Source organism: Oculina patagonica, chromosome 7, assembly GCF_052425735.1.
Source record: "Oculina patagonica isolate OP01 chromosome 7, crgOcupat, whole genome shotgun sequence".
Taxonomy (NCBI): Eukaryota; Metazoa; Cnidaria; class Anthozoa; order Scleractinia; family Oculinidae; genus Oculina; species Oculina patagonica.
In genome coordinates, this window is record NC_135764.1 from 1653358 (window position 1) to 1681287 (window position 27930).

At 38.1% G+C, this 27930-nt stretch overlaps 1 protein-coding gene across 1 annotated transcript in view; it reads left to right on the forward strand.

The window, feature by feature from the left end:
• LOC144661319 (uncharacterized) overlaps positions 1 to 27930 on the forward strand; it is a 73567-nt gene that overhangs the window by 35261 nt on the left and 10376 nt on the right. The window contains exons 33-57 of the mRNA XM_078522044.1: positions 336 to 380; positions 959 to 1003; positions 2421 to 2474; positions 3141 to 3194; positions 3880 to 3933; positions 4930 to 4983; positions 5145 to 5198; positions 5596 to 5649; positions 7229 to 7282; positions 8216 to 8269; positions 10808 to 10861; positions 14443 to 14496; positions 15543 to 15596; positions 16005 to 16058; positions 16179 to 16232; positions 17637 to 17690; positions 18310 to 18363; positions 18473 to 18526; positions 20321 to 20374; positions 20929 to 20982; positions 21162 to 21215; positions 22157 to 22264; positions 25101 to 25154; positions 26939 to 26992; positions 27471 to 27524. Of these exons, the coding sequence (XP_078378170.1) occupies positions 336 to 380; positions 959 to 1003; positions 2421 to 2474; positions 3141 to 3194; positions 3880 to 3933; positions 4930 to 4983; positions 5145 to 5198; positions 5596 to 5649; positions 7229 to 7282; positions 8216 to 8269; positions 10808 to 10861; positions 14443 to 14496; positions 15543 to 15596; positions 16005 to 16058; positions 16179 to 16232; positions 17637 to 17690; positions 18310 to 18363; positions 18473 to 18526; positions 20321 to 20374; positions 20929 to 20982; positions 21162 to 21215; positions 22157 to 22264; positions 25101 to 25154; positions 26939 to 26992; positions 27471 to 27524 (1386 nt within the window). The remainder of the gene's footprint in view (positions 1 to 335; positions 381 to 958; positions 1004 to 2420; positions 2475 to 3140; positions 3195 to 3879; positions 3934 to 4929; positions 4984 to 5144; positions 5199 to 5595; positions 5650 to 7228; positions 7283 to 8215; positions 8270 to 10807; positions 10862 to 14442; positions 14497 to 15542; positions 15597 to 16004; positions 16059 to 16178; positions 16233 to 17636; positions 17691 to 18309; positions 18364 to 18472; positions 18527 to 20320; positions 20375 to 20928; positions 20983 to 21161; positions 21216 to 22156; positions 22265 to 25100; positions 25155 to 26938; positions 26993 to 27470; positions 27525 to 27930) is intronic.

Below are 27930 nucleotides of genomic sequence, written 5' to 3' on the forward strand. Positions count from 1 at the left end.
GGGCTTTAGGTAACTGATATCTCCCTCCTTCCTTTTACATAAACTTGCTCTTTCCCCCTTATTTTTATTGGCTTGTGAGAACATGTTCTGTCTCGCAGCACGCTTTTACATGTATCACAGTTGTTTTGACCAGAAGACATTGCCACCAGTGTTATACTTCAGTTAGACCAGTGCTGATGATCGCCAGCAAACAATTTTCTTGTTTCTTCATTCAGAGTTAGTAAGTTAGTTAGTTAGTTGGTAAATTAGTTAAAACCACACCAAATAACTAGATTAATATAGATATACATGATATATTATAATAGCTGAGATAATATGCTTTTTCTTACACTTAGGGATTTCCTGGAACTAGAGGCAAAGATGGTACACCAGGATTAAGGGTAAACCTTTTTTAATTGCAGTGTACTCTTAACACTTATACAGTTAACGTGTTATACTGTGAATTTGTCTTTTTATACCACGATAAAGACCATTTTTACCACAATAATCCCCCTTCTTGCTTGCTGCTGGTATGTTAGAGAATAATGTCCTTGGCTGAAAGATTGTCCTCAAAATTTTATGGTTTGACTCCAGACCTTGCTTTCTGACCAGCTGTTCAAATTTCTTAAAATCTTTCATCTCCAGGGATTTTCCTCCAAAATGTACCTGAGTCAATCGAAGGAGTTTACATCTTCTATCATGTTCTATTTTTTCTAGAAGATTTATATATTATATGCTCTACCTACGTATACATTTACTACATAGACAACAATTTTTTGGTATACGTTTTTACATCTGGACATATCCACCAAAATTAAACCCCTCCTTTATAATGCCGCAATGATGAGGTTAGTTACTGTATATCTACGGAGTACAATGCATGTCTGGACACTTCAGAAATTTTATAGGGATTGTGTTGATGATATTGTATCTTATTAATTAATCAATGAATAAATGAACCAATTAATTTTCCATCCAGGGTGAGCGTGGTCCCAGAGGAGAGCAAGGCCCGCCAGGAACTCCGGTAAACATATTAAATTTGTTATCACATGGTATAATGTGTTGTTAGCTATATGTAATACTTCCGCGTCCATTTTGTCAAAATTTTATTAGTATCCTGGGCCAGGTTGTTCGAAAGACGATTAACGCTAACCCAGGATTAAAAGATGATCGAGGTTTTAATTTCTCTTGTTTTAAAGGGTTTCCCAAAGCTAATATTTTGTTAAGTTTGAGATTGGTCCATGTCAAAACTGTGGGACAGAAAATATTAACAGAAAACCTCAACGAAATTATATAAAATTGAAATCAAATTTCACGCTAATCCTGGATTAGGTTAATCATGCTTTGAACAACCGGGCCCAGAGCCTTTTGGCAAGTGCAAGTTAATTGAAAGACACATTTTCCCCTAGGTTGTCACAGGTTCATTTGACCACATACATGTATTAATTCTTGCAAGACAAATAATAAGTCCTTAAAGCCCAGGGGGGTACTCTGGCTTGTAAATGACGGGGATGATCGAATAAAGGCAAAACTTAGGACCCAAAAAAAAATTTTTTGGCGGGGGGGGTAATGTCTTCCGACATTACCCCCAAAAAATCCCTAGACCAAAAATAACCCCCCCAAAAAATCCCTTGTCAAATTACCCCCAAAATTGCCAGGAGGGGCAATAATATAACGCAAAGAAAACCATTAAAAATTGAACGCTTGTGTTTGTTTATTTATCATAACTTAAATACGCCAAGGCCGCAACAAGGCACTTTAGCTGTTTTTAATACCCCCCAAAAAATCCCCTATATTAATCAAGTCACCCAAAAAAATCCCGGAATCGAAAATTTCAAACCCAAAAAAATCCTTCGATCATCCCCGTCATTTACAAGCCGGAGTACCCCCCTCCCCCCCCCTGGGCCTTAAAGGAGCTATGTCACAATATTTTAGGTCATTTTTCTGATGTTCAAGTTCTTTCAGTTTGAAGGAAATCTCAAAATAATAGTTTTCTAGGGTAGAAAAATATCAAAGAAGCAATAATAAACCAAAAATAAACAGGAATGATGGCTGAGGAAGGCTGGGTTACAAATTAAACAACAAACTTGAAAACATCGGCCAATTTTTTCAAGATGCCCCAGCCCTGACATAGCTCTTTTAAGCCAGGCAACTCAATTATGGACTGGTCTAACTTTTGAATCATTTTTCTTGGTCTGATGGATGGAAGTGTCCTGTTCATTCTTCAGACGTCTTTTACACACACTTGTGACCAAATGATTCTAATAACGTAGTTCGCTTTCATCTTTCTCACACTTTTACACACATTTTTGTTACACAGTTAAGGTATCACCACGTCACATTAACATAGTTTTGTAATTGTTGTTTTCTTCAAAGATTAACTTATGGACTGTCCTGTGTTTAATTGTCATTTTGACCTGGTAGCTGTTGTTATTTTGTAGGGTCCCATTGGCCGTGAAGGAGAGAATGGAATACCTGGAGTTGATGGATTAGCGGTTAGTTTTGCTCATACTTGTTTGCCATAACACAAAAAGAATGCATGATGTGGTCATTACAATCCATAGAATTTAGTTTCTGACTTGAACTGAACAAACAAACTTTTCTTGGCTATTTTGTGGCGACTGCCAATGAATAAGAGTGCAACTCTCAAATAGTCTTACATTAAAATTTAGGAAATTGCTGAAAACGTGTAAAAAGGGGGGAAGTAAGGAAAGAGATACTATTTGCAAATGAAATGACAAATTTCCTATGTAGCTCAACCACAGTTTGTGAGTGGCACTGCGGCCTAATGGTTACCATACTCAAGATTGAAGCAGGAGGTTCCAGTGCAGGGTGTGTTCACTGCGCTGTGTTCTTGGAGAAGGCACTTCCTTCTCACAGTGCCTTTCTTCACCCAAGGGTGTAAAATAATTGATACTGGCCAACTGTTAGGGTAACTGAGAAAATACGGGGGGGGGGGGGGGTGATCACCCTTCAGTGGACTAGCAGCCCGTTCAGGCAGAGTAGCAATACTCCTAGCTGCTTCATACTGTTAAACCAGGATAAGCTCTAACAGTTTTTAACCATAACATTGTTTGATCACATTTAAAAATAGATGTCTTTTAAACATGTATTGTATTGTATTGCAGTTTTAAGCACCTTTTAACATTTTTTTCTTGCAGGGAGACAGGGGAGCCCCAGGATCCCCTGGTGGTCCTGGACCTGAGGGGGGACCGGTAAGACAACATGTGTAACTTTTTTATTTATAAATTTACTGGTGCAAAGTTATTATAACAGAACTGTTTTTCCACACCTGGAAAAAACCACTGTATCCTGAATACTGGAAACCACAATACTGTACAAAAGTATCTAAAGTATCTGAATCTGTACTCTTGAAACGTTAAATTTGGCAAATTGCCAGGAGGTTACTAGTTTTCCACTCATTATTTTGTACAGTTTGTACTTTGATCAGTGAAGTGAATACAGGTACCGGTAATGTTCCCCCAAATTTGTCTTCAATTGGTATGGCAGAAATGCAATGGTAATACAATTTGTTGTTTTTGTTCGTAAAGGAAATGGGAAGAGAGGGTGGGTTATTACTGGGAAAGGGGGCTGATTAGAAGGAGGGCTAAAAAGAGGAGTTACAGTTATATTCCAATAAAAGAAGGAATTGGTTAAAAGCAGTAGTCCTATGTATATTATAAATTTTTGTATAAGAACTTTCAATTAGGTAATTATAAAAAGTACCATTTTTTAAAAAAAATCGGTGATTTTTTTGGGGGGTACAGTTTTGAATCCAAATGGGTTGGATACTCTACACGAGAACAATATTTTTAGTTAAGTGTTTGTAGTTGTTGTAAGCTAATGGAAAGGAAGAAAACATTTAAAATAGTACTGACATACTTATTCGTTTTCTTCAAGGGACTGCCAGGTTTACCTGGTCTGCAAGGATTTACTGGATCCAAGGGTGACACAGTAAGTTCCTTTGCTCTTTTTTTTTTAAATTTATTTATTTGTTGACTTCACTGTAAATCTGTTAGAGACAGACGATTCTGACGAGTACAGTCTTCACTCAACCATATTTAGGCGATGACGCCAGTCTATCTCCTTATATCATGAGGTATTTCAAAAACACAGACACTAGTTACAAATTCCTTTGCTCTTATGTTCACATGTTTAGTGTAAGTTTTTTGTTCGGGGGTAAGAGGGATTCACATTATAATGAGATTCACGTTATATTGGGGTCAGTTTCTTTGGCAAGGATGATGTCTTTATTCTCCTTGGAGCGTTATTGGGTACAATTGAATTATTGACGCTATCTGACAATGTTCAAGATGGATAGCATCTTATTTAGAGGCAGAAGTATTATACTCGTCGTTGCTTCAATCATTACCAGAGAAACTGAAGTCAAGCTTGATGAGTCATGGCTAGAGTGCATACTTATAACCAGTTCTAGTTAAAACATCTTAAACACCATTATTAACCTTGTACCACCAAGGTATGATATAAAACACACAAGTCAACAACATGCTATTGTTTTTTTTTAAAGATTATTTTATGGTTAAGATGGATAGCATCTTACAGTGGAACCCCGATATAACGATATGCCAAGGGGGCAGTAAAATTATATCGTTATATCGAGGAATCGTTATATCGGGGTTCCGTCCCATACATTTTACTATTGCCGGGACATAACATATTCATCGTTATATCGGGAATATCTTATATCGAGGTTATATCGGGGTTCCACTGTATTTAGAGGCAGACGTAGTCTACTCGTAGTTGCTTCAATCATTCCCAGAGAAACTTAAGTCAAGCTTGATGAGTCATGGCTAGAGAACATAGTTATAACCAGTTCTAGTTTGTTCGTGTCCCAAATTTCACTTGAAACAGCTTAAACACCATTATAAACCATGTAGAACCAAGGTATGATATGAACACACAAGTCAACATCATGCTACTGTTTTTTAGGGCGCAAAAGGTAACCAAGGAAATCCTGGAGAAGTTGGTAAAGATGGCGAGCCGGTGAGTCAATCATAGCAGCATGTTCATTGCCATTCTTCCAGGGCCGATTGTTGTTTGCAAGGTTTTGTTTGGCAAACGTTTAGACGCAAACTTGAGTGGAAAAAGTTAAATATTGCATGACACATTTCTTTATGATGTAACGCCCTTTGTCTCCAATTTAGGGTAATGATGGTGCTCCAGGATCACTAGGCGAACCAGGCTTACCAGGACCTAAGGTGAGCATGCCACTGCATTGCTGTTGACTTCACTGTAAATTTGTTAGAGATAGACCATTGTGCCGAGTACAGTCTTCAATCTACCATATTTAGGCGATGACGTCAGTCTATCCCCTTATGTCATGAGGTGGTCAGCAGGATTTGTACTGAATTCTGTTGCGCTTGATTGACCGATCAATAGAACTAAATGGGACTGGGAACTTGTTACAGGAATAACTGTTATGCAAACAAGATAAAGCAAAATACTCCTGCAAAGTTAGAAAGATCTGATACAAAGTATAAATGAAAGGGAAAATTACAAAAGACATTAATGTTACTCCCAAAACGTTTCTTTTGGAACTGAATTTCGTAAACAGGTTACAGGGCAATGTGTTGACAGTTTTATTTTTTGTGATAGGGACGCGATGGAACAGCAGGACGTGCAGGAAAACGTGGAGAACGTGGAGCAACGGTAAGCTTGTTTTGGTTACTTGTTGATGTTTGTTAATTTACAGTCTATCCATTATACAGTGGAACCTCGATTTAACGAGGGGAGCAGGGATGGCGCAGTGGTGAGAGCGCTCGCCTCCCACCAATGTGGCCCGGGTTCGATTCCCGGACCCGGCGTCATATGTGGGTTGAGTTTGTTGTTGGTTCTCGTCCTTGCTCCGAGGGTTTTTCTCCGGGTTCTCCGGTTTTCCTCCCTCCACAAAAAATCAACACCTCTAAATTCCAATTCGATCGGGAATCCGAGGGCCACAGGTTTGTCAGTCGAAAGACTGTTATGTGCAACCCTCGTAAAACAAAGTTGATTTATTTATTTATTTATTTTAACGAACCTCTATATAACGAAGACCTCGGTATAACAAACGATTTTCTTCAGCCCGGCCAAATGTACAGTAAAATGTATGGAGCAGTACCTCGATATAACGAACCTCGATATAACGAAATCCTCGTTTTAACGAACACAATCCGGGAGCCCAAACGTAAAATGTACCTCGAAATAACGAATTTTAGTTACCACGCGACAAAACATGAATGTAAAACAGACTCAACAAGGATGAAAATACTTTAATCCTAACAGGAAAACAACTTCAACGACATATGCCCATACCAACGGTAAATTCAACGTTAAAGCACAAATGTAGCCTGCGAATGCAGCCGCCTCTCATTGGCGTCCCGCAACCTTCGCAGGCTAGCACAAATGTAATTTTTGACAGGCGTTCAAACAGTTCAGAGCATTAAATACTGGGTAGTGCGACGTCACAGCGTTAAAAACAATTATTAACTATACCTCGATATAACGAACATTTTGGTTGTTTTTCCGCAAATTCGTTATATCGAGGTTTTCGATATAACGAACCCTCGATATAACGAACAAATTTCCCCAGTCCCTTGGCTGTTCGTTAAATCGAGGTTTCACTGTAATTATTTACCAATTGTTAGCCTAGAAGATGCATAATCTAATTCCACTATTGTTTTGTTGTTGCCATGTGTTATGTGGTTATACAGTCAACTCTCTTTTAATGGACACCTCTGTAAGACGGACACCTGCTGTTGGTCCCATCCGTGCCATTTTTCAGTCATTTTACTGTAACTAAACTCTCTATAAGATGGTCATGCAGTTGAAGCCGGTCAAGACCGTGTCCATCTTAGAAAGATTTGACTGTACTGTATCTGGATTGATCTGTTACATGTATGTAGCTTATAGTGGTCATATTTTTACAGTTGAGTCTAGCGACGGTCACAAGCGAATTGTTCTTACGATATCAACGAAATGACATAAAATTATGCAACGAAAATTTCAATAATAAGACTATTAATAGAAGTCTAGTCTTTGAGTATTGACTTTATTATAAGAATTTTAACATTAAAAGAAGCTAACAACTTAGCTACTATTTTTTGCCTACATTTTTTTTACTTTTTTTTTTGGTTTTTCCATTTTTTTGTAGAAGACACATTAGGCTTCAATATTCTTTCAGTAAGTCAAAGTGTATTGATTCGGAGACTTTTTTCCTTAGCAGTATTTAATTGTAATTATTTTATTGCAGGGAAGTCGTGGAGCCACTGGAGCCCCTGGAAGTGCCGGAGTTCCTGGAGCAATGGTTTGTAGCAAATTAATAAGGATATACCAGTGAACCACACATGTAAAATAACCCAAGTGACCTGTGAGCCTTTAACAAGCATACAACAATTAGTCTTGTCTACTCTCTCAGCAGTTTAAATGACTAGAACAGGAGTCAGAACTCAGGCTACTGAGCTGGATGGCTGTCACTCGACATTAAAGGGGCTATGTCATGAGGATTTAGTAGATTTTAGGTCTTAACTGCTCTGAAATAAGTAGTATGCAACGTAACTCATGAAAAACATTATCTTTGAACATCTAAAGGAGGATATACCCTTAACTTGCAGAAAGAAATCAAGCTATGGCTATAAATACCAATTTTTTGAAGACGTGCGGAAACCATTTGAAAAATTAAGCCTTAACTTTTCTAATTGCAATCCATTTTTATCCGAGCCATCCGCAGCCAAAGACGTTTGTTTACAGTTTCAGTTTTCTACTATAGCAATTTTTAATAAAAATGGACCATTATTTTTAGGTTTCCTATGACACAAATATAAATTTTGGCTGATCAAAAATTTGGTAAAATCAGTGACAAAGCCCCATTCAGTGACAGTTTTACTAAGTTCGCATTGGCACGATGCACTTCTTTAACTGAAGTGCAAGTTCCTCACTGTATGGGCCATGCTGTTAAGAAGCTATGTGTTTTGACGTCTGTCACAATTGCAGTCAAGATGGCAAAGATTCTGATAAAAGTTTAAGGTCTTTGTACACTTCCCATATCCTTAACTGAGCAATGTACATAGCTCATCCTAATGTGACTAAAATGCAAGTGCTAAATTACATTTTGTTTTGTTGCATCTTTAATGATAAGTTATTATAACACCATCAACATGTACTTTTTTTGTTGCTTTTTGGAGTATGAGGTATCCCATTAACTTGTCACATGGTTAAATTAATTTTATGTGCATTCTAGGGACCAACTGGGCCACAAGGGCCTGCTGGATTACCAGGAAATTCAGGTGAAAAGGTATGGTTGCATTTCTTAAAGTGTTGCATCTATCTAATTCTGAATCTTTGTTGTGATTTTGAGAGTCGGAAATACATATCCATATCAAAGAAAACAACAGTAAGAGCTGATTGTGTGGAACAGTACTGGACAAATTACATGAACCACCCTGAGTATCAAGTGACAATGGCTAATTATATTCTGATAAAGGTCACAACAGGCTGCATTCCAATCCCAAGGAGGAGTAGAGAGAAAATTAACACATTCTGCTTTGTATACTTTGATAAAGAATAGTGTCCTAGGTTGACTTTGCACCTCTACGAATGAGCATATTTTCCCCCGCAGGGTTTTGGCCCAGAGGCCAAAACCCGAGGAGGCATCATTGTAATCCGCGCGAATATAAAGTATATATATATAGTATATACTGGGAAAAATCTCGATTTGATCAATTTTTGCCCGCAAATAGTCTCGGGAGTTGTAAAATGCCGACAAGCTGAAAGCCCGCAAGTAGGTATCGGGAGTTGTAAAATGCCTACATACGGTGATTGGTCAATGATGACGCAAGTAAACGATGATTGGGTAATGATGACAGCCCAAGCATGAGCACGTGCACGGATGACAACAAGCAGACAAACGACGCTTGTAAAGGTTGATTAGTTGGGCAGAATTTTGAAAAAGATAATTTGAGGTTTTATTCGAGGCCTATTCATTTCACAATGTCTAAAAGCCGAAAGCAATGCAATTGTTGAAAAGACTTCACGATAATTAATTAAGTAACTCGCAGAGAAGTAAGAAAATCCACATTTTTTACATCTGAGTGGCCGAAGAAGAAATATGTCTAGGAACACGTACGAACATATCAAGCCATATAACATGCCTTAGTCCAAAACCGCGGTTTACCAAGCGCAAACTACTTGAACGGAGAAAAGCCTTGATCAGTCTATCTCCGGACGAGATTTACAAGAAATTTAAAAAAAAGATCTCGAGATAATTGTTTAAGACTCGCGGCAGGCGAAACTGGAAACCAGAAGCGAGCGATTTTTAGAAAGTCAAGCGTTTTCATTGTCAAAGGTGAGAAATTCTTTCGTTATCTAGTTATCCTTTCCTTTTAAACGTTGATCGATGTCATGAAGCGTGATTTACGATAAGAAAGCCTTTGTCCAACTGACCGTGATTAACCAGGCACAAACTACTTGAATGGAGAAAACTTCACAAAAGTCTTGATCGGTCCACTTCCGGACGAAATTTTAATTTTACAAGATGATATGCGGCAACAAGAAAAGAAATTCAAAAGAGATCTCGAGATGCATTGTGATTATTTAAACTCGCGGCAGGCGTTTGCTTTGACAGAGGTAAGAAATTCTTTCGACATCCTTTTCTTTCTAAAGATTGATCATTCTCATGTCATTCTTCATGCTCGGGCTCTCAGCCCATATATTTATAAAACAATTGGGCCGACTCAAATGGTAATTTTAAAACGTTTTGCTGTTTCTAAAGTTTATCCCCGCTGAGATCAAGACTTTACCACAGTGAAGTGAGTTCGATTCGAGCCCGCAAAGCGGCCCATTCAAAGCGACGTAGTCGTGAAAACGTGCCACGCAAGTCGCGATAGGTCGACCGTCCCGGCGTGTTAAATTAATAAAGACGGCGGACTTTTTCTAAAGTCTAGCTTGAGTCTAGCTGAGATCCCCCACCACACCAAAACATAACAAAATGATGTCAAGATGCTGTTGCGTTCTTGTAATTAAATGATTTACCGTATCATAATTAATAATTATCCAAAATAGAAAATTAATTTCCAATCAAATGTCTGAATTGTAGAAAAGGATGAACAGCAAAGAAAAACCGATAAACATCGTCGAAACTTCGGGGGCAACCTAGTGTCAGCTATTTCTAGTATATCTAATATACATCTGACTGGATTTGCATAAACATACTGTACCTGCAAAGAGCTCTGACCTGGTTGGCTGGGCACACTTCCCCAGGGCACCCCCATGTCCGGCCGATTGCAACTTGATGAGCACAGCTGGACCTCTCCTCCTCCAAAGGCTCTCATCCCACTGAACAAAGCAGCTTAGCCAACAGACAGCGATCAATACTGGAACATACAAGAAGCGTAAAGTAAAACACTCAGTGTACCAAATCTAATCCCACCCCTCCCCCTTGCTTTTCAAAGCTAGCCGCCAGCCAGCCACCAGCTAATAGCCCTGTCCCTGGTCCACGTCTGGGCATAAGCCTTGACACGTATCCCCCTCAAGTTTTGACCAGGAGGTCCAATGCAGCCGGAAAGGTCTGCGGGCATTTTTTTAAAAATCCAGTCAGATATATATTTAAGAAAACAAGAATGTGGAAATATAAGGTGGAATAAATGAATGACGAAGCGCTTTGAAGTACTGTTAATTGCCTTAGTTTAACTGTGGTTTCATTAAGACTTTGAGGAGCAGGGCAAAAGGTAAGTGCAACTGGATAGATAGTGGGGTGGTTAAGAAGCAGCCGGGCAATGCCATGTTCATTGAGAGTAAATTGTTAAATTGGTAATTAAAAGTAATTTTTTAACAGGGTCTAAAAGGAGAACAAGGTGACTTGGGTTCAAAAGGAGAAGCTGGGGACTTGGTAAGTAATATTTGTAGTGTTTGTGGCTCATTCAAACGTCATGTGAAATAACGTTTGAATCCAAGTGTGTGAAGCAGGAGGGCTTTAAGATTAAGAGTGTGTCCATAAGAGGACCAGGCAACAGGTGATACAGCTCATATCACCGATTTCGCCCAAACTTAGCATAAATGCTGGGTATGGTGAGCTATTTACTGTGACAAAACATCAGCTTAAAATATTTTATTCCCTTCAAGTTATGGCACCTTTTGCAAAAATGGCCATTTTTCACTAATTTATGCATATTTAATTAGCTGACTTTGATTGACCAGTTCCACAAGAAAAAAAGACTTCTGAAAATAAAAGTCACTGCACTATATTCTGTGGTTATTAGGCTTTAAGTACAATAATTCACTTCAACCGTCTGATTTGATTTCTTCTCCTCAAACGTCTTTGAAGGTACACATTTCGTACTGTTGGATAGCCTTTAACTAGTGCCCAATATCTCCCATGAGCAACAACTTATATACATTATTCTTACATGGGTGAAATCAATCTCTAAACTTCACAAAAATGCCACAAAATGTTGGGGACTTCAATATTATTAGTATGAGGAACTAAACAAGTGACTTAACGATTTCTTGCTATTCACAAAATCAGAGATTGCCACAAGTAGCTAATCAACAAATCTAAGAAAAAAAAAATGGGAAGAAAGGAAGGAATTGACGTTAGAGCGAATCGGAAGTGATAGCAAATGTAAAAATAGCAGCGAAGATTTCTTCAAAAGCTCGCTCAATCAATAGGCACATCAAAGTTAAGAAACAAGAAATAATACTACATACATGCCACTTATCGACACACAGATGCTTTCTTTTGAAGGATTTGTTCTCAGTCGCTCACCGATCCGCGATCTCAGAAGTCTTGAGGCGGATGAACTAGCCAATACATCGTGTTATCTCGTGAAAGGTAAACAGGTTGTCAATAAAGTCACAAGAGCTTCAAAGTTACGGAAGGACACCCTCAGCAGTTGGAAATAAATTAACTGGAAAATAAACAGCCGCCATTTTATTTCTACCTTTGAGCCTGCCGTTTCAGTCAGCGGTACGGGCGTTCACTGGGGCAAGTAGTATATATAAAGTGATGATAGGGACTATAGAGGGGAAAGCGAGCCCTACACAGCTATACACACCTATACATAGCTTAACACAGCTATACACAGCTATCCACACGCGTTTCATTTCTTTTCCTCTGCAAATTTTTTTGTGAATAATAGCGGATGCCTACCCTCTGAACAACCGGGGCTTGATCTAGCCTATAAGTATGCTTGTATAATAACTCTCATTGAATTTTGATATAGTTGATGAAAAATACATGATCAGTAATCGCCTGCGGACTGAAACATAAATAATCAGAGCGTTTTTTCCATCTTATATCAGGTTAAAAAGTATTTTATTTTTTTTTTTTTTTTTTGGGAGGGGGGGAGGAGAATCGTAGTTTCAGCCTGACCTTTACATCTATTCCTTCTTTCAAATGTAATCGTCCCATGGGATCCCACAAAGTTCTCCATCTGTCCATCCGACGATATAGTTTTAGAAGGTTTTATGGGGACAAATTTCCTCCTGAATGCCCACATGCAGGACCGCATTTCCCACGACCAAGTGAAGAGGAGCAAACCCCGCAAATAAACAATTAGCAAGATAGACTACGCAAGAGGCAAACTTATTAGCTAATGTTTCAACCAGCACAGGTAGTCTTCTGTCTTCTTCGAGGTCAACGCGAGGGAAACCCGTTTTATTTTTTTTTTTTCTCTCTCTACATTCACACCTAAGATATATGTATATATTTGCTGCGCCATATAGACTGCGTCGCTAAAGGCATTCGTACGTGATACTTTGTTCAGTTCAGCACAGACGCTCCCCCAACTAAAGCACTTGCGCAAGAAAGACCACCTGCTACGATTACAAAACCTACCTCGCTATTCACCGTATAGTGATTTATCCCGTGGTAAACGTTATTCTAATTTTGCTATTATTCATTTTTTCCCATTTATGCCCCGGGGGTAGGGGAATTGTCAAAAAATTAATTTATCGGGTATAATCATTATTTCCGCCAGGGGAGGGGAAGAGAACATAAAAAATACAAATGTCTGGAAAGTAACTGGGAGACGTTGAATTTTATTTTTTAACTTTAGCGTTTTTATGTAAAATATTTTTATTTCCAAAATGACAATGGGGAATGCTCCGACGCGGCAATACTGCCTTCTTCAGGGTGCCACCCCAAAAAAGGCAGTATTGCCGAGACGTCGGAGCAGTTTTATACCGCCATTACGTCATTGAAATTAAAATTATTTTGATTGTTGCCGTGCATGCCGACCGTTGAACAAAAAATCAAGAACTTGTTTCGGTGAAAGTAAATGGAACAGCTTTTTTTTGGAAAATCTCTTCGGAAATTGACGGAACGTCAGAAATTTTCTACCATTTGTAAGGTTTCCCAGTTTAGTCTCCCATCCTTCGGAAAGAAATAAAGGATAGCAATTAACACCATGTTATTTCTATAGAAAAAGCCTTTCAATTCCAACCGGTTCTCTCCAACAAATGGTAAGCACCCTAGAGTTTGTTAGCATCAACGGTAAACACGTAACTAGCGGAGGAAAAGTCTGAAATAAAATATCTCATTCACACACGCACAGAGCACCGAGAGGAAAAGAGATCGCGGGTGTCAGGAGGACGCGTGATGCAGTGAAGAGTACCGCTAGAAACCGCAGGCTCAGGTATTCGCCATTTTTTCCTTGTTTGCAGCTTTTGATTTCCTTTTCACCTTCAGAAGAAGGTTTTGTTTTCGCGCCTACGCGGAATATGTTTTTTTGTACCCCTTTCTTTATTTTTTTAATTATCTACTTTCTTAATAAATTTTTAGGTTTTAAGATTATCTGGTTATGCTCTTTTGTTGCTTTCCCTCTTACCTGGTTCTGCCCTGTTCTCTCACGGGCACACTCTTAAAGAAAACCTGCATCTATGGGCTATTGTATTGATTTACCACTAAGAGTGAGAGTTAAAATTTTTAAGCATAGTTTTATAGAATATTTGGGTATGCATTTATGTTGTAAGTGGCATTTGTTCTTGACTAGTATACATGCTAACTTTGGGTGTTATTCACTTGTGACTCCGGGTATGAAAAATGACTGTCAGTACATAATGTGTGCAGTCTTTTTTGGGTGTTGTTGCACGCGTTACTGTGCATAATACAGTAATGCAAAAGACTGTAAAAACAATGATAGCATAACGATAAGCAAGAAGGACATTCCACTGTAGAAAAGAGACTTAAGTCTCAACAAGAGTTTTCCTGAACTATTATCAGTGCAATGGCATACAAGTTAAGGGGAATAAGTAATGCTATAGTTGGCACGTTTGCCTTTCAGTCGAACAAAAACTCTTATCAAGGCCCGTGAAAAATTTGGAAAGGTTTAAGTTACATAAGAGCAAATGAGAATTAGTCGCTAAACAAGAATGAAAGCTTGAACTCTCGCAAACTGGTGTTAATTCTTGTTCTCAATTTGTCGTTATTGAGTCAAAAAGCTAACAGACAATTGTATTGTTAATTTGCAGGGAACTGTGGGACTGGGTGGAGAAAAAGGCTCGCCTGGCTCACCTGGAGCTGTTGTAAGTAAAACAAATATCTTATAAACATTAACAGGAATCGAAGGAGGGAAGGAGTGAAATTGCCCCTCCTCACCAAATTTCCAAGTTAAAAATGACTGTTGTTGAAAACATTTGGTTTCATTGTAAAAGTTTTTTACGTCAACTTTTAAGCCTAATTTTCATATGAAACAGACATGTCTATTATGCATTTTAGAGTGTAGTATCGCAGTATCTTGCAATTGGCAAGTCCGTAGGGCGACTCAAAATACAGATGACGAATAAAAATATGTACAGCCTTACTACACACTCAAATGACTAATACGAGATTGTCTTATAAGAGTTTTATTATGCAGCGGTTTCTTTTCCCAACATCCTGACTTTCCACCGTGTTTAAATCTTCCGTGCGGTCAAATGGGAAGAAAGGGGACTACATGGAACCTGTAAAACCGGTCTTGTGGAGTACAAAGGTGTTAGCTTCGTGCGTTTTCTGTACTCCACTAAGCAAAGTTAGATAATTAAAAACGACACACTTTTCATGTAAGTGAATTGTGTGGAACCTTACGAGAAGAAATTTTCAAGTCAGAGTTAAATTTGCGTTTTCCAAACGAGTAGCTGTGAAAATTAGGATTTGCCAAAGTTAACGCCAATAATGTTTATGTCACGCAAGCAAAATCACATAAAACGTTTCCATCATTTTCATCAGACACGCTATTTTCTTTATCGCATCTTGAGTACGGTCCTCAGACTGTCTATTGACTGGCTTCTACTACCAGGTTCTCACTTAACAACTTTAACCATGTTGTTGTTAAAGTGAATTCTCTTTCTCGTAAAAATTAGATTTCCAGAAGTGCAAAACACAACTTCCCTGACCATGCATGTAAAATAAACAAATAATATTTTACTAGTAATCATGTTATTTTATTTGTTTATAGCAACTTTAGTGTTTACAAGGCTACATTGAAGAAAATGTTATTCTCATCTACTATTTGTTGCTGTATTTGTTTTGGTTATGAAAAGCTGCCATGATACGAAGAGTGGTCACTTAAAAGATTTTTTCTTCTTCCCAGGGTAACAGAGGTGCAACAGGAACACCTGGTCGACCTGGATCTCAGGGTCCACCTGTAAGTTGCTCAATTGTATTATCTGGATAAGTGTGTATTGGCCGTATAGGGGTTGTCTTGGAATACGGGTTGAATGCTGATTGAATAAGCGTTGGCGATTTTGTTGTCTAGGGAGTTATAAAATTTGAGTCCTTGGCAAAACTCAGTAAGGTAGACGACAGTAAGGTAGATGTAAGGTGTGAGAGTTTCTAGTATTGTAGGTGTGAGATTTGTTGCTTTGAAGCATTTGTTACCAAATATTTGTGGTAAGGGTGAGGCCTTGTAAGAATACATGAACTGACCTAAGTGAAGCAAGAGGATGTCACTGAAATTTAATAAACCTAGTTCTTTAAAGATTGGATCAGTATGAGTATCGAAGCTTGATTTTTTGTTCTTGTTTTTTTAATCTACTTTTTTATGTTTTGTTAGGGACCGCCTGGTAATGTCGGTTTGCCAGGACAACCAGGTCTTGCTGGAGTCAAGGTAAGCTGACCAGGGGTATCTGATGTACAGCAAACGCAGCATCGACAATTTTCATAAGAAAAGAAAAAAGAAGTTCGTCACAAAAAATAACCTTGTAATACTTTCAATGCTTTTTTGCAGGGTTCGCCTGGCGTAGGAGGTAAACCAGGAACACCAGGTTTACCAGGAAGACCGGTAAGTTAATATATAATAATTAGCGATAACAAGTACCGATAAATCATCATCATCAGGACAACACAGCACTATAACACCAATAGTACGAGAGTACCCAAAATAATTTAAAAAAATGATTTGCAAAAAAACCCAAGGACAGAGAGGAAACATGGCTGATTTTCCATCAGGACAACACAGTACTATAACACCAATAGTACGAGAGTACCCAAAATAATTAAAAAAAAAATGATTTGCAAAAAAACCCAAGGACAGAGAGGAAACGTGGCTGATTTTCCATCAGGACAACACAGTACTATAACACCAATAGTACGAGAGTACCCAAAATAATTAAAAAAAAAATGATTTGCGAAAAAAAAACCAAGGACAGAGAGGAAACGTGGCTGATTTTCCATCACAAGGCCTTTGCACATCGTTGAATCAACAGTAACTTTAAATTCTAAGTTTCTGACGATTTCCATGAAGCCATATAGTCCTCTGTTAGTTTACTTTGCCACAATAGCATCCGTTTAATGTTTGTTTTTGGATGGCGTCTACACTAGAAAAGAAAATTGGCACGACCACAAGCGTTTGTTTGCTGGAAATCTAACATTGACGCTGATGAAAAGTTTCCCAGAAACCTCTGACTATTTAATACAGCTTTCAGCACTGCATTTACAAGTTTTACAATTTTTATTATCTCAACCTTGATCCTTGTTTTGATATCCTCTTAAATGACGATCCTCTCCCTTTAATAATCATCGTTTTATTCAAGCGCAGCGAAACTATTTTGCACTGAGTAAAAAGCCCTTAGCTTATTGTACAAGATGACATAGTTTTGTTGGCTGTTGTTGGCTGCAAATATAACCCCTTTTAAGCGGCCACCCCTATTAAGCGGCCGCGGCCACCTTTCTTCCGTCCCGATGAGCGTTCTTCTGTTGTTTTTACCTCTATTTAGCGGCCAATAAGAATGTCATATACGATATTTAAATTAATTTCCAACAAGCTCAGACCGTGACGGCCAATAGAATCATTCAAACACAGGTTTATTGTCGTCTTCCTGTAATTCCGTTATTCCTTTCCACCTTATTTTGTATTGAAATAATGTAACCTTTTAAAAAGACATAATGCTAATTTCTGACAAACCCCTATAAGCGGCCAACCTCTATTAAGCGGCCAACCTCCATTTCCCCGAGGGGACCCCCGAGGGTGGCCGCTTAATAGGGGTTCAACTGTATGGCAAAAATCATGGACAGATGGTTGTTAAATCAAAATGTTTTTTGTCTGCTTAGGTTGTCTACTTTGGTTTACTTTGTGACAGTTTGTGAGGTTGCCCTAACGATTTGTCGATGTTCATTTGTATATCTGGGTGCTCAGTTATATTTTTTTCAATATAATCTGTTCATCCCGCTCAACTTTAATTTGTAGGGATTGTCAGGACGTGACGGATTGGCTGGAATACCCGGAACTGATGGAAGACCTGTAAGTACAGCAACAAACTATCATAACCATTCCTTTATTCTCCGTTGTTTTTGGATTACTTTGTTGCAACGAGATGGATATGTTGAGCCTTGTGAATTGTAACACCGAGATTTTTCTTTTTTTCATACATTGTTCTTGAACCTTTAATTCACTTGGTAACTTATATGGACATAAAAAAAAACATCTACCTTACACCTCACAGATCCAATTTGTGTGGACATGCAATCGCCTATTGGAGGTGGTGGTTTGTACCACTATCCCAATCACCACCTAAAGTATACGGGAGGACGGGGGACAGGGGACGGGGGTGTTGGTTATCATGGACCTAACTACAAAAAGTTGACTGCCTTCGGCCAGCTGTAACTAAAAAAAAGAAAGCAAAAACACACTCAGGCACTTAATGCATTTCTATGATTGGTTAATAAAATTTAGAAACTTTACCTGCTTGAACAAAGTTTTGCCAAAAAGCTGTGAAGCTAATTAATGGACCGCCCACACGGCCTACCAACTCCTCCGTATACATACTGGAACATGCAGATGACAATTTTCTGTTATTGATTGATTTAGTTTATGGATTTATACATATATTTATATTTTTTTCTTTATATGTTTTTCTTAGGGTCCACCAGGCCCTCTTGGAACAGTTGGAGATAAAGGCGATAGCGGACCAAGGGTAAATATGGGTTTTATATTCGCATCGTTAAGTATTTATAATCTGAATGTTCTAGCAAAATAAGATTTTAAAGTCATTATTACATCAAAATTTTCGAAATTTCTTTTAGGGGTTACCTGGCCTTCCAGGAAGGCGCGGTCCACGTGGAAATACTGGAGAACAGGTTTGGATTGTTTTATTAATTTATATTTTCTTCAAGTAATACTACAAATCAAAATCTTCTTGTAGTCAATCAAAGCTTTGCATTTTTTAAACTTGATGATTGATCGTTTTCTGTAGTTTCTATGCTGAAGTTCACTGATGTTATTCAACTACAAGTCGGGTACCTTATTCTTTCAAGTTACTAATTTGTTGTTCTTGTTTTTTTTATACGATATTTGAAATCAGAAATCGGCGAAACTAACTGTGAGCGCTCCATCTTAGCGTTCGACATTGCAAAATGCGGTCTAGTCTAGGAACCAATCAGAATGCTCTTTTTCATGGTAGACAGGTTTTTCAGGGTAATAAAATGTGTTTAGTAAGGAGATCAGTGCGAGTGTGTCTAGACTGATAATAAGTACATTAAAGGAGCTACATCACGGAGATTTCGCCAATTTTTGGTCTAAACTATTGTTAAACTAGTGGTAGGCAACTTTACACACGAAAAACATTTAAAGGAAGCTATAACCTAAAATTGCGGAAGGAAGAAAAACCACGGCTATTAATATTGATTTTTTTGCAGACGCGCGGAAACAACTTGAAAAGTTAAACATGAAGTTTCAAGTTGTATCCTAGCCATTCGCATCCAAAAACGCTTGTTAACAGTTTCAGTGCTCTAATATACCAATTAAGGTTACTATTGTTAGTGGCTATTATTTTGATTTTAGCGAGTTGGGCCAAAATCGCTAAATTTAGTACTCGCTAAAATTTGTCTCGGTCAAATTTAATACGCGTTAAATTATTACCCCCGCCCGCCAGAGGAATACAAAATTAAATATAGTGGCCCTGTTCAACTATGTGACAACATCAGAAGGAAGGGCAACAATTAGAAGGGTTGAGAGAGAGGAGATCGCCGGCATCGTGGAGAAAATGACAGATTTCCCTGACAAGAGGAACCACTTTCAGTTTCTAACATTTGCAATTTACTTTGTTCGTTTTTACAATGATAATGTTCGTTCAATTTTAAGTGACTTTGTTCTATTACTGAACATAAGTTTCCATCTTAGCTATATATTAAAACTGTTTTTTTTTTTAATTTTCGGAAAATCGTTAAATTTATGCTTAGAAAGTTCTTTCGTCGAAGCGATAAAAAATTTATTTATTTTTTTTTTTTTTTTTTTTTTTTTTTTTTTTTTTGCGTTTTTTTGTGTTAAAATAATTAAAATTTTTTTTTTTTTTTTTATATTTTTTTTAATTTCTGGTTCCCCCCCTTTTTGCTAAATTTAATAGTCGCTAAATCTTGCCCAGAAAAAATCGCTAAAATTAGTTGTCGCTAAAAATAGTAACATTAAGGTAGCAATTGTTAATAAAAAAAAAAGACCATTATGTTAAGGTTTCCTTCTACACAACTTTATATTTTGGCTGTTCAAAAATCTGTTAAAATGAGAATTATACTAGGGCCGCCAAGAGGCCTGAAGTAATAATTCGGATTATATAAACAGACAAAGTGGTTTGGGGGAGAAATATATGAGGTTCCTGGTTCAACCCTTCACCCTTCCGCTGGTGTATTTATAGGGTGTTGCTTTGCCTGTCTATTCCATGGCTTGTCAAAAAGCCAGCGAAGGATCATGGGTCCGCGGGACCTAGGCACCAGGGCTTTATACCTTTTTAGCGTTAAAAAGTGATTTGAAGCACTAACTGTTTCAGGAAATTCCTACCATTTGTTTTCTCATATATTTCGAAGCGGAGTCTGTGAAATATAATTCGTGACGAAGCCCACTCAACTTGAAGAATCTGTCTCCATTTTGTTTCCATTTAGGGTGAACGAGGTGATAATGGCGCCAATGGAAATGCTGGCCCAGATGGACGACAAGTAAGTAGAAAAAAAAATACAAGTTACGTCATTGTTGTATACTTTATTATAGGAAATTAACGCTTGTGTAAATTAAGGTATTTGAAATTAACGCGACTTTATTTAACGTTAATTGACGGAAAAATTACTTCCCAATAAAGAAAATTAGCGCAAAAAAGAGGGTAACATTTCAGAATGAGGGAAATTAACGCGACGTACACAAAGAAAAACAGGAACATGTTTATTTTAACACTAGGCGTATAAACAATGTCGGTGATACTTAACCCAAACGTGTGGGTTTGCATATGGGTTTGCGTTCGGGTCAACTTGTAAAACGTCGACCCGGCTTTAATCAAGTTTATCTCAGTTTGTATGAAAGTGTCATAATCATCCTTGTTTGTTATATGGCCGTGATTTTGTTAATAAAAGACTTTTGCTCTGCCAATTTAAAGTTTAGAGCTCTTAAATAGCGAAAATAAATAAAATTACCTAAAATACCGTGACATAGCCCCTTAAGTCGCTTTTCAAATTTTTTGTGGCATAGCTCATTTACGATCGTGTGAATTATTTTTCAGGGCTACCCTGGCGCTCGAGGACCGACTGGTGTTAAAGGCGCCAATGGATCACCGGTATGTTTAATCAGTGCAGAGTATCTTTCGCCAACGAAGGAAAATGATTCTTAGTTGCAGTTATAGATCATCCAAATCCGCTTACGACCGCCAGTCTACGGTCTACGGCGTCTTTGGTGACTCCCTTTATCAAAACAATTAAGTAAATTGAGTCGCTATATTTTCTCTGTCTTTGATAGGGTCAACCAGGAGCTAACGGCGACCCTGGTGAAAAAGGTGTTGCTGGTGAAGAGGTAAGGAGATTACATGTAGTGTCCTGTAACTTGTATGTTTAGTTGGCTGAGTAATGTTTGCTGTAACAGAATCAGAGGGTTTGTTACAGCAAGAGCCTTTTATCCTCAGTCTAAATGTTCTGTGCATATGCCACTTCTTGTAAATGGTAATTTTACTATCTTGCTAGCACTTTACACCTAACTCCACTCTATATGTATTTCCTCGCTGTAGAACAAAGCACTGTCTTTTCCCTAACGTTGTTAGCGTACTTTTATTGGTCCACATACAAGGCAAAGCCCTTGTTTACAGCCCTACAGACTAACAACATTTCCCGCTTATTTTTTTTAAAATATTAATTCTAAACTAAAGAAGTCATTGTTAGGATTTCGGCGAAAACAAAGATAAATTTTATGGAATATAGCAGCTGTTTATAAGCTATTAAAAATGACATGGTCCGCGAGTACAATCTTGAAAAAGCCTTTAATTTCTGAACAATTTTTAAAAACTTCTTGAAATTTGAACAAGCATTCTCAATTTTTGCAAAAGAAACTGGAGAACTTGCATTTGTTGCTAAGTCTAATGCTCTGAGAAAGGCGACCAGAGATAAAAATCTTGTACATTAAAGAAAAAATATCTGCACATTAGATGCCCTGAAGGCTGCTTTTAGGTGAAACGATGATCGTGGAGCCATAAATAGTGCACTAGATTGGGTGTTGCCTGTAACGTTATAGCCTCCTACGCAGACGTTCTTGGGTTAGGAAAGAATGTGTGACGAGCCAAAAGAACATCTGCGTAGAAGGCTAGTAACGTTTCTTATAGGCTGACTTACAGATAACTTCAACATTTTGAGTTACGCAATAAAGTACTTGGAAATTAATTTTGGCGTAAACTGTTTGAACCATGAAAAAAGGAAAGCTTGTGTGACATATATGAAGCACGGTGTGTTGTTTTGTGTTGCCAGGGTGACGGTGGGGCTCGTGGATCGCCTGGTACTGACGGAGCCCCTGGAGTGGTTGGACCGACTGGAGAAGCTGGAGACAAAGGAGCTGAAGGGCCTCAAGGAGCAACTGTAAGTTGTTTTTATTTAAATGTCTGAATTCACTGACCATAGGCATAAAAAAGTAGGTCATGAGCCCGCGATTCAATATAAAACTATTTTCCGAACAGCAGTCAAATTTTTAAAAGGGATATCATGGCCAGAACAATACGTTACAACTCTTGGAGTCGTCTTTGCTTACGATACTCTAGTTCGCCAACACATGAACTTTGAAACAAAGCTCTCTAAGCTTCAAAAAGTTTTAAATCTCTGGTCTGGTAGGCATTTAACGATTTTAGGGAAAGTAACCATTATTAAAACGTTAGCCCTTTCTAAGCTTGTTTACAGTTCTTCAGTGTTACACGTTCAATCAGATTTCATCAAAAGAGTAAATGAAACAATTTTTGCTTTTATTTGGAATTTTAAGCCTGATAAAATTAAAAGAAGTACGTTAATCGGCCCGGTGAACAAAGGCGGGCTCAATATGGTCAATTTCAAAGACGTCAACAAGTCCTTAAAAATTGCTTGGGTGAAACGTTTCTGTGATGAGCCTGAAAACAACTGGTGCGCCTTTCTTAATTCGTTTTTGTTAAAATATGGAGGTGCTTTCCTGTTTCAGTGCAATTTCAATCTAAATTACCTAGAGTTAAAAAACATTCCAATTTTTTATAAAGAGATTCTGTCAAATTGGCAAGAAATTCACTCAAATGACCCAGTTAATTCCACAGATTTTAAAGAAGAGATCTTATGGAACAATCGTTTCATAAGGATTTGCGGTAAATCATTTTATTTCAAATCGTGGCATAAAAATGGAATCGTAAAGGTTTGTGACCTTCTAACCGAGCAGGGAAACTTTCTATCTTTCGAACATTTTAAGACCAAGTTCGGTGTCCGTACAACTTTTTTGGACTACGCAGGCGTGATCGCCGCAATCCCAAAAGCCTGGAAAACCGCAATCCTTGATACTCCTTCAGGTAATCAAAGAACGCAAAACGTCTTAACAGCAGATAATGTTTCTGCCAAAAAAGCTCGCTCTCTGCTCGTCGGAAAGTCCTTTCGCCCACCCACTGTAGAACACCGCCTACAGAATCAAAATGTTACGGACTTGGAAGCCATCTATGAACTACCTTTCAAAATCACAATAGAAAATAAACTAAGAAGCTTTCAGTACAAATTAATCCACAACATTCTCCCTACAAACCAAAGACTATATAAAATGAAGATAAAAGCCTCACCAGTATGTGAGTTGTGTAATTATGTAAATGAAACACTAGAACACATGTTTTGCGAGTGTCCTAACGTGAAACAATTTTGGATAATGGCAATCGAATGGTGGAACGTAAAACGCTTTGAAAACATAAATCCAAAACCTATTGAAATTCTTTATGGCTATAAACCAGGATCTTCTAGTTTTTATGCGCTAAACCACTTCTTTTTAATAGGCAAATATCACATTTACCTTTCAAAAATCAAGTCTGAAAATCCAATGTTTGAGGTCTTTCTTTGTTTGCTTAAAAGTAAAATTCAATCAGAAAGAGAGATTGCTATCAGAAATGGTAATTATAATAAACATAGGAACAAGTGGACCACCCTTTGTAGCAGTGAAAACACATAATCTCTTTTGTTGTTACCCAAAGCCAGCTGCTAGGTATATATTGTGTGTGTGTAGTTGTATACCTTTCTTTTGCGCTTCTAGTGTACTTTTTTTTCTTCTTCTTCCGTCGTATTATTACAAGTATTGTAAAACAAAATCCGGCTATTGTGTATTAGTGTTGCCTTTATTAGTGTTTAAGTATTGCAAGTATTGTGCTAGCTATTATTGTAAGTGTACTTATTATTGTAAGTAAGGCGTCAATTATCTAAAAAAAATAAAAATAAAAAAATAAAAATAAAAAATATTGAAAAAAAAAAAAAAAAAGTCAAATTTTTAAATCAGATTACCTCTATGAGTTATACACCTGAGCCCGCGATATGACCACGTGATACTGGTCAGCGGACACCTTGTATTGACAGCTGTACATTGACCAAATCGTGGATACCCAGTATCAAAGAGGTTAGGGTTAATCTATTTCTGAAGTGGGCGACGTACGGACGGACGTACGCGCCGGCGAGCCATGCCGCTAGCAGTGATGACCATGAAAACTCATAGCTCCGCTATAACCGGTTTGTCATCAATGTAAAACACTTACATTACAAGTTTGTTTGTGTGGAGAGAGAAAGAAAATGGACGAAACAAGCCATTGCTGACACAGTTGGTTTTGTACAGTCCACCTGACACCGTTTACAGTTGCATTGCAAACGCTTGCTGGAATTTTGTTAATTGGTGTCATGTGTGAGATCTTGAAACAAGCCCATTGCTATCACAGTTGGTTTTGTACAGTCCTAACACCGTTTACAGTTGCATTGCAAACACTTACAGGAATTTTGGTTTGTGATCGTGAAAACAAGCCAATTGCTGTCACAATTGCTTTTGTACATTCCTTCTGACACTGTTAACAGTTGTATAGGCCATTTCCGAGTTACCCTTTGCCTCTGTTTCAAAACGAGTCTACGTGCGAAAGCATTCAAATGAAAATGAGCTTGATTTGCATGAAAATAGACCTGTAGGTGAAACTCATTTTCATATGAATGGTTTCGCACGTACACTCGTTTTGAAACAGAGGCAAAGGGTAACTCGGAAATGGCCTATTGCAAACACAGGCTGGAACTTTGATACATGGTCTCATGTGCGAAATCCTGAAACAAGCGCATTGCTGTCACTATTAATTTTGTACATTCCTTCTGACACTGTTTACATCTGTATTCCAAACACTTACAGGCATACCTTCTAACGCACTTACTGTAACTCTGCTGATTGTTCTTGTGACAGGGTGATCCAGGCCGGAATGGCGATTTCGGAAATCAAGGAAAGCAGGGAATTGACGTGAGTTTGTTTATATTTTATTTGTATTTTGATTTGCGTGTTAGGTTTTAAAAAAGGCTTAAAGATGCCGTAAAATTCCGGTTATAAGCCCCCCCCCCCCCCCGTAATAGGCCAATCTACCTGGAAATAAAAAAAAAAACTTCCGATTATATGCCCCCAGATATAAGCCCCCCTCTGCCAGATGACAGTACTCTAACAGGGCTAAATATTGCTTTATTATGCGTTTTTAACTTAAAGACGTATTTCCATCAACACTCCCGTTGCTCGTTTCGAAATTTTTTTTATTCCGCCTAAAAGCCCTCCCAGATATAAGCCCCATCGCTTATAAACCCACCAAAAAGCCCTTACGAAGTTGTATTAGCCCAGGGCTTATAACCGGAACTTAACGGTACTTTAAGACTTGTATAACTTAAATTTGTTTAAATTAGAACGTCGATTGAAGTGTGGGTGATAATTGGATAATAACAAGAGTAATTGGCCCATCCACACCGGGCAAATTTTACTTTGTTGTGTTTAAAAATCTTTCGTTGGGTCTGTTGCACAAGTGTTGAGGGCGATTTTTATTTTTACTAAATTTTGTCAAGCCTTATCTGACTTTAAAAGCCCTGTCGTCCTGCCCCGGAGCAGGACAAGTTTTTGTCAAGCGTCAAAAATTACATATTCGCTAATGTGAAGTTCACAGCGAAGATATTTCGTACCTGGGGGTATATGAAGAATGTGCGCAATTACACAATTACAGATCCCAGTGACAGAGTGTGGATGGGCCTATTTTCGGTTTTAATTAGGCCATTAATTTATGGGTCTAATGATTTCTCAGAAAACAAACATTCTTTTGCTGTGTAAAAAAGAGGATTATTTCTTCTTATCCTAAAAATAGGGAATTGTAAGCCATGAGTGATACACTTTAACTACGTACAAATACAGAGCCGCAGCCAGTCTTTTGGCATAGAAGAGGCAAGGTCTGCGATTGCCGAAGGCGCGAACCGCTAGGGGGATCTAGGGGCATACCCCCAGAAAATATTGAAATTTGGAAGATTTAAAAGTTATTTTTCTGCAGAAAAATCAACCCGTTCAACTGGGGATTATTTTCCCAACTAAACTTGTGTATCTAGACGAGGCATTTGTTTCTACGTGTTTCGATGCTATTTCCAATAATACAAGGGCACAACACTTGAGGTTTGTAAACCCTTTCACTCCTAAACGCGCATTTGGGCGCTATTTGGAGGTGCAGTCATTGAACCACTTGTGACGTCATTAATTGACACGTCAGTGGAATTTCGTGATAAGAATCTGATAGAGCTTGGATCGACCTTTCTACAGAACTATTCATTTTGAATATCGGTTGCATTTTGAGCTTATTAAAGAAAAACACAATCCATTTTTGGGGCCAGTACACCTGTAATTGGTCAACGTCCGCTTTTCAGGGTTTTCCAATGAAGAAAGGATAGGTTGGCCAGAAGAAAGGATATGATGAGTAGAAAGTAAAGAGAATTAGAAAGCGGAAAAAACGGAGGCAAAAGGGGCAAAAAAATGGAATGGTTCAACAAAAAAGGCCAAATTTTGGCTTATGCGCATGCACCAAAGTGATATATTGTACATTTTTACACAGAATCTTTATCAAAATGTTGCTGAAGTGTAAAAAAGTGCTTCTTTGGCAAAGTTGAGTTAAATTCAAGACCATAGCACCAAAATTTCAGTTTAGCGGCTAAAAAAACGCGTTTTTGGGGGAAAATGTGGGAGTCAAAGGGTTAACCATGGTTTGTATTTTATTGGTGTAACAACAGGGTCCCAGTGGTTTCGCAGGAGAGGAAGGAGAGGTCGGTGGAGCAGGACCGAATGTAAGTATTGTTTCAAGGTGAATTGCAACCTGAAAGTTGAATTGAAGGCGCTGTAAAAAGACAAAATACTTGACGTCTTAGCAGTTTACCATCATCACGATTCAAAACTAGCACAGTTCAGGTTTCAAATTTCGAATTGTGAACCAATTGATTAATGTCTGTAAAACGCCAGATTTGTAATAGAAGGGAGCCTTCATTTGTATCTGATGGCTCCCAGTTTCAGGATTTGGCGTTTTGGGGTTGGATATCTGCCCATCATGTCACGATCAGTGGCAGATGTACCGAAGCCAGTGATCACAGTACAAGTTTTGCTTATGTCGACCAAACACCAGTTGTAGGACCATAAAAACTCGCAGATAACCTGCACCTATTTTGCCTGAAAATGTCGTTCCAAATTGGAGTGCAACTTGCGTGCTAGTGCGGCTTATCTGCTAGAGTTTATATTAATCGTTTTTAATTTTTAATTTTAATTTTTCAGGGTGACTTTGGGTATACTGGAGAACCAGGAAAACCCGGTGACTCAGGAGCTGAGGTAAATTTACAGATCATGACCGAATTTCTCTACACAATAACCATACACAGTCACGAAGAGAGGTTACGAGAATTTAGCAAAGCCATCAACCAGAGGATAGTCTTGATACAGGAACCATTTCTAAGAACTAACATTCTGATTGCAAGAAAGTGTGTAGTCGGTGATAAAGGAGAATAATTTTTTGTAAGATCAATTGGTGGTTTTCATCTGATGTCTTCGAAATTCTGAAATCTAAACTGTTAATCCTGCAAAGCTACACATAAAGAACATTAACAATGCAAATTTTATTGTAACTTTGATGCTCAATGGCCCTTATTTGAATGGTTTTCATCCACAAACTTAAAGGGACTGTGTCACGGCTAAGTTAATCTTATGTTTTTAAATTTTGCCAAATATTCGCTTTGAA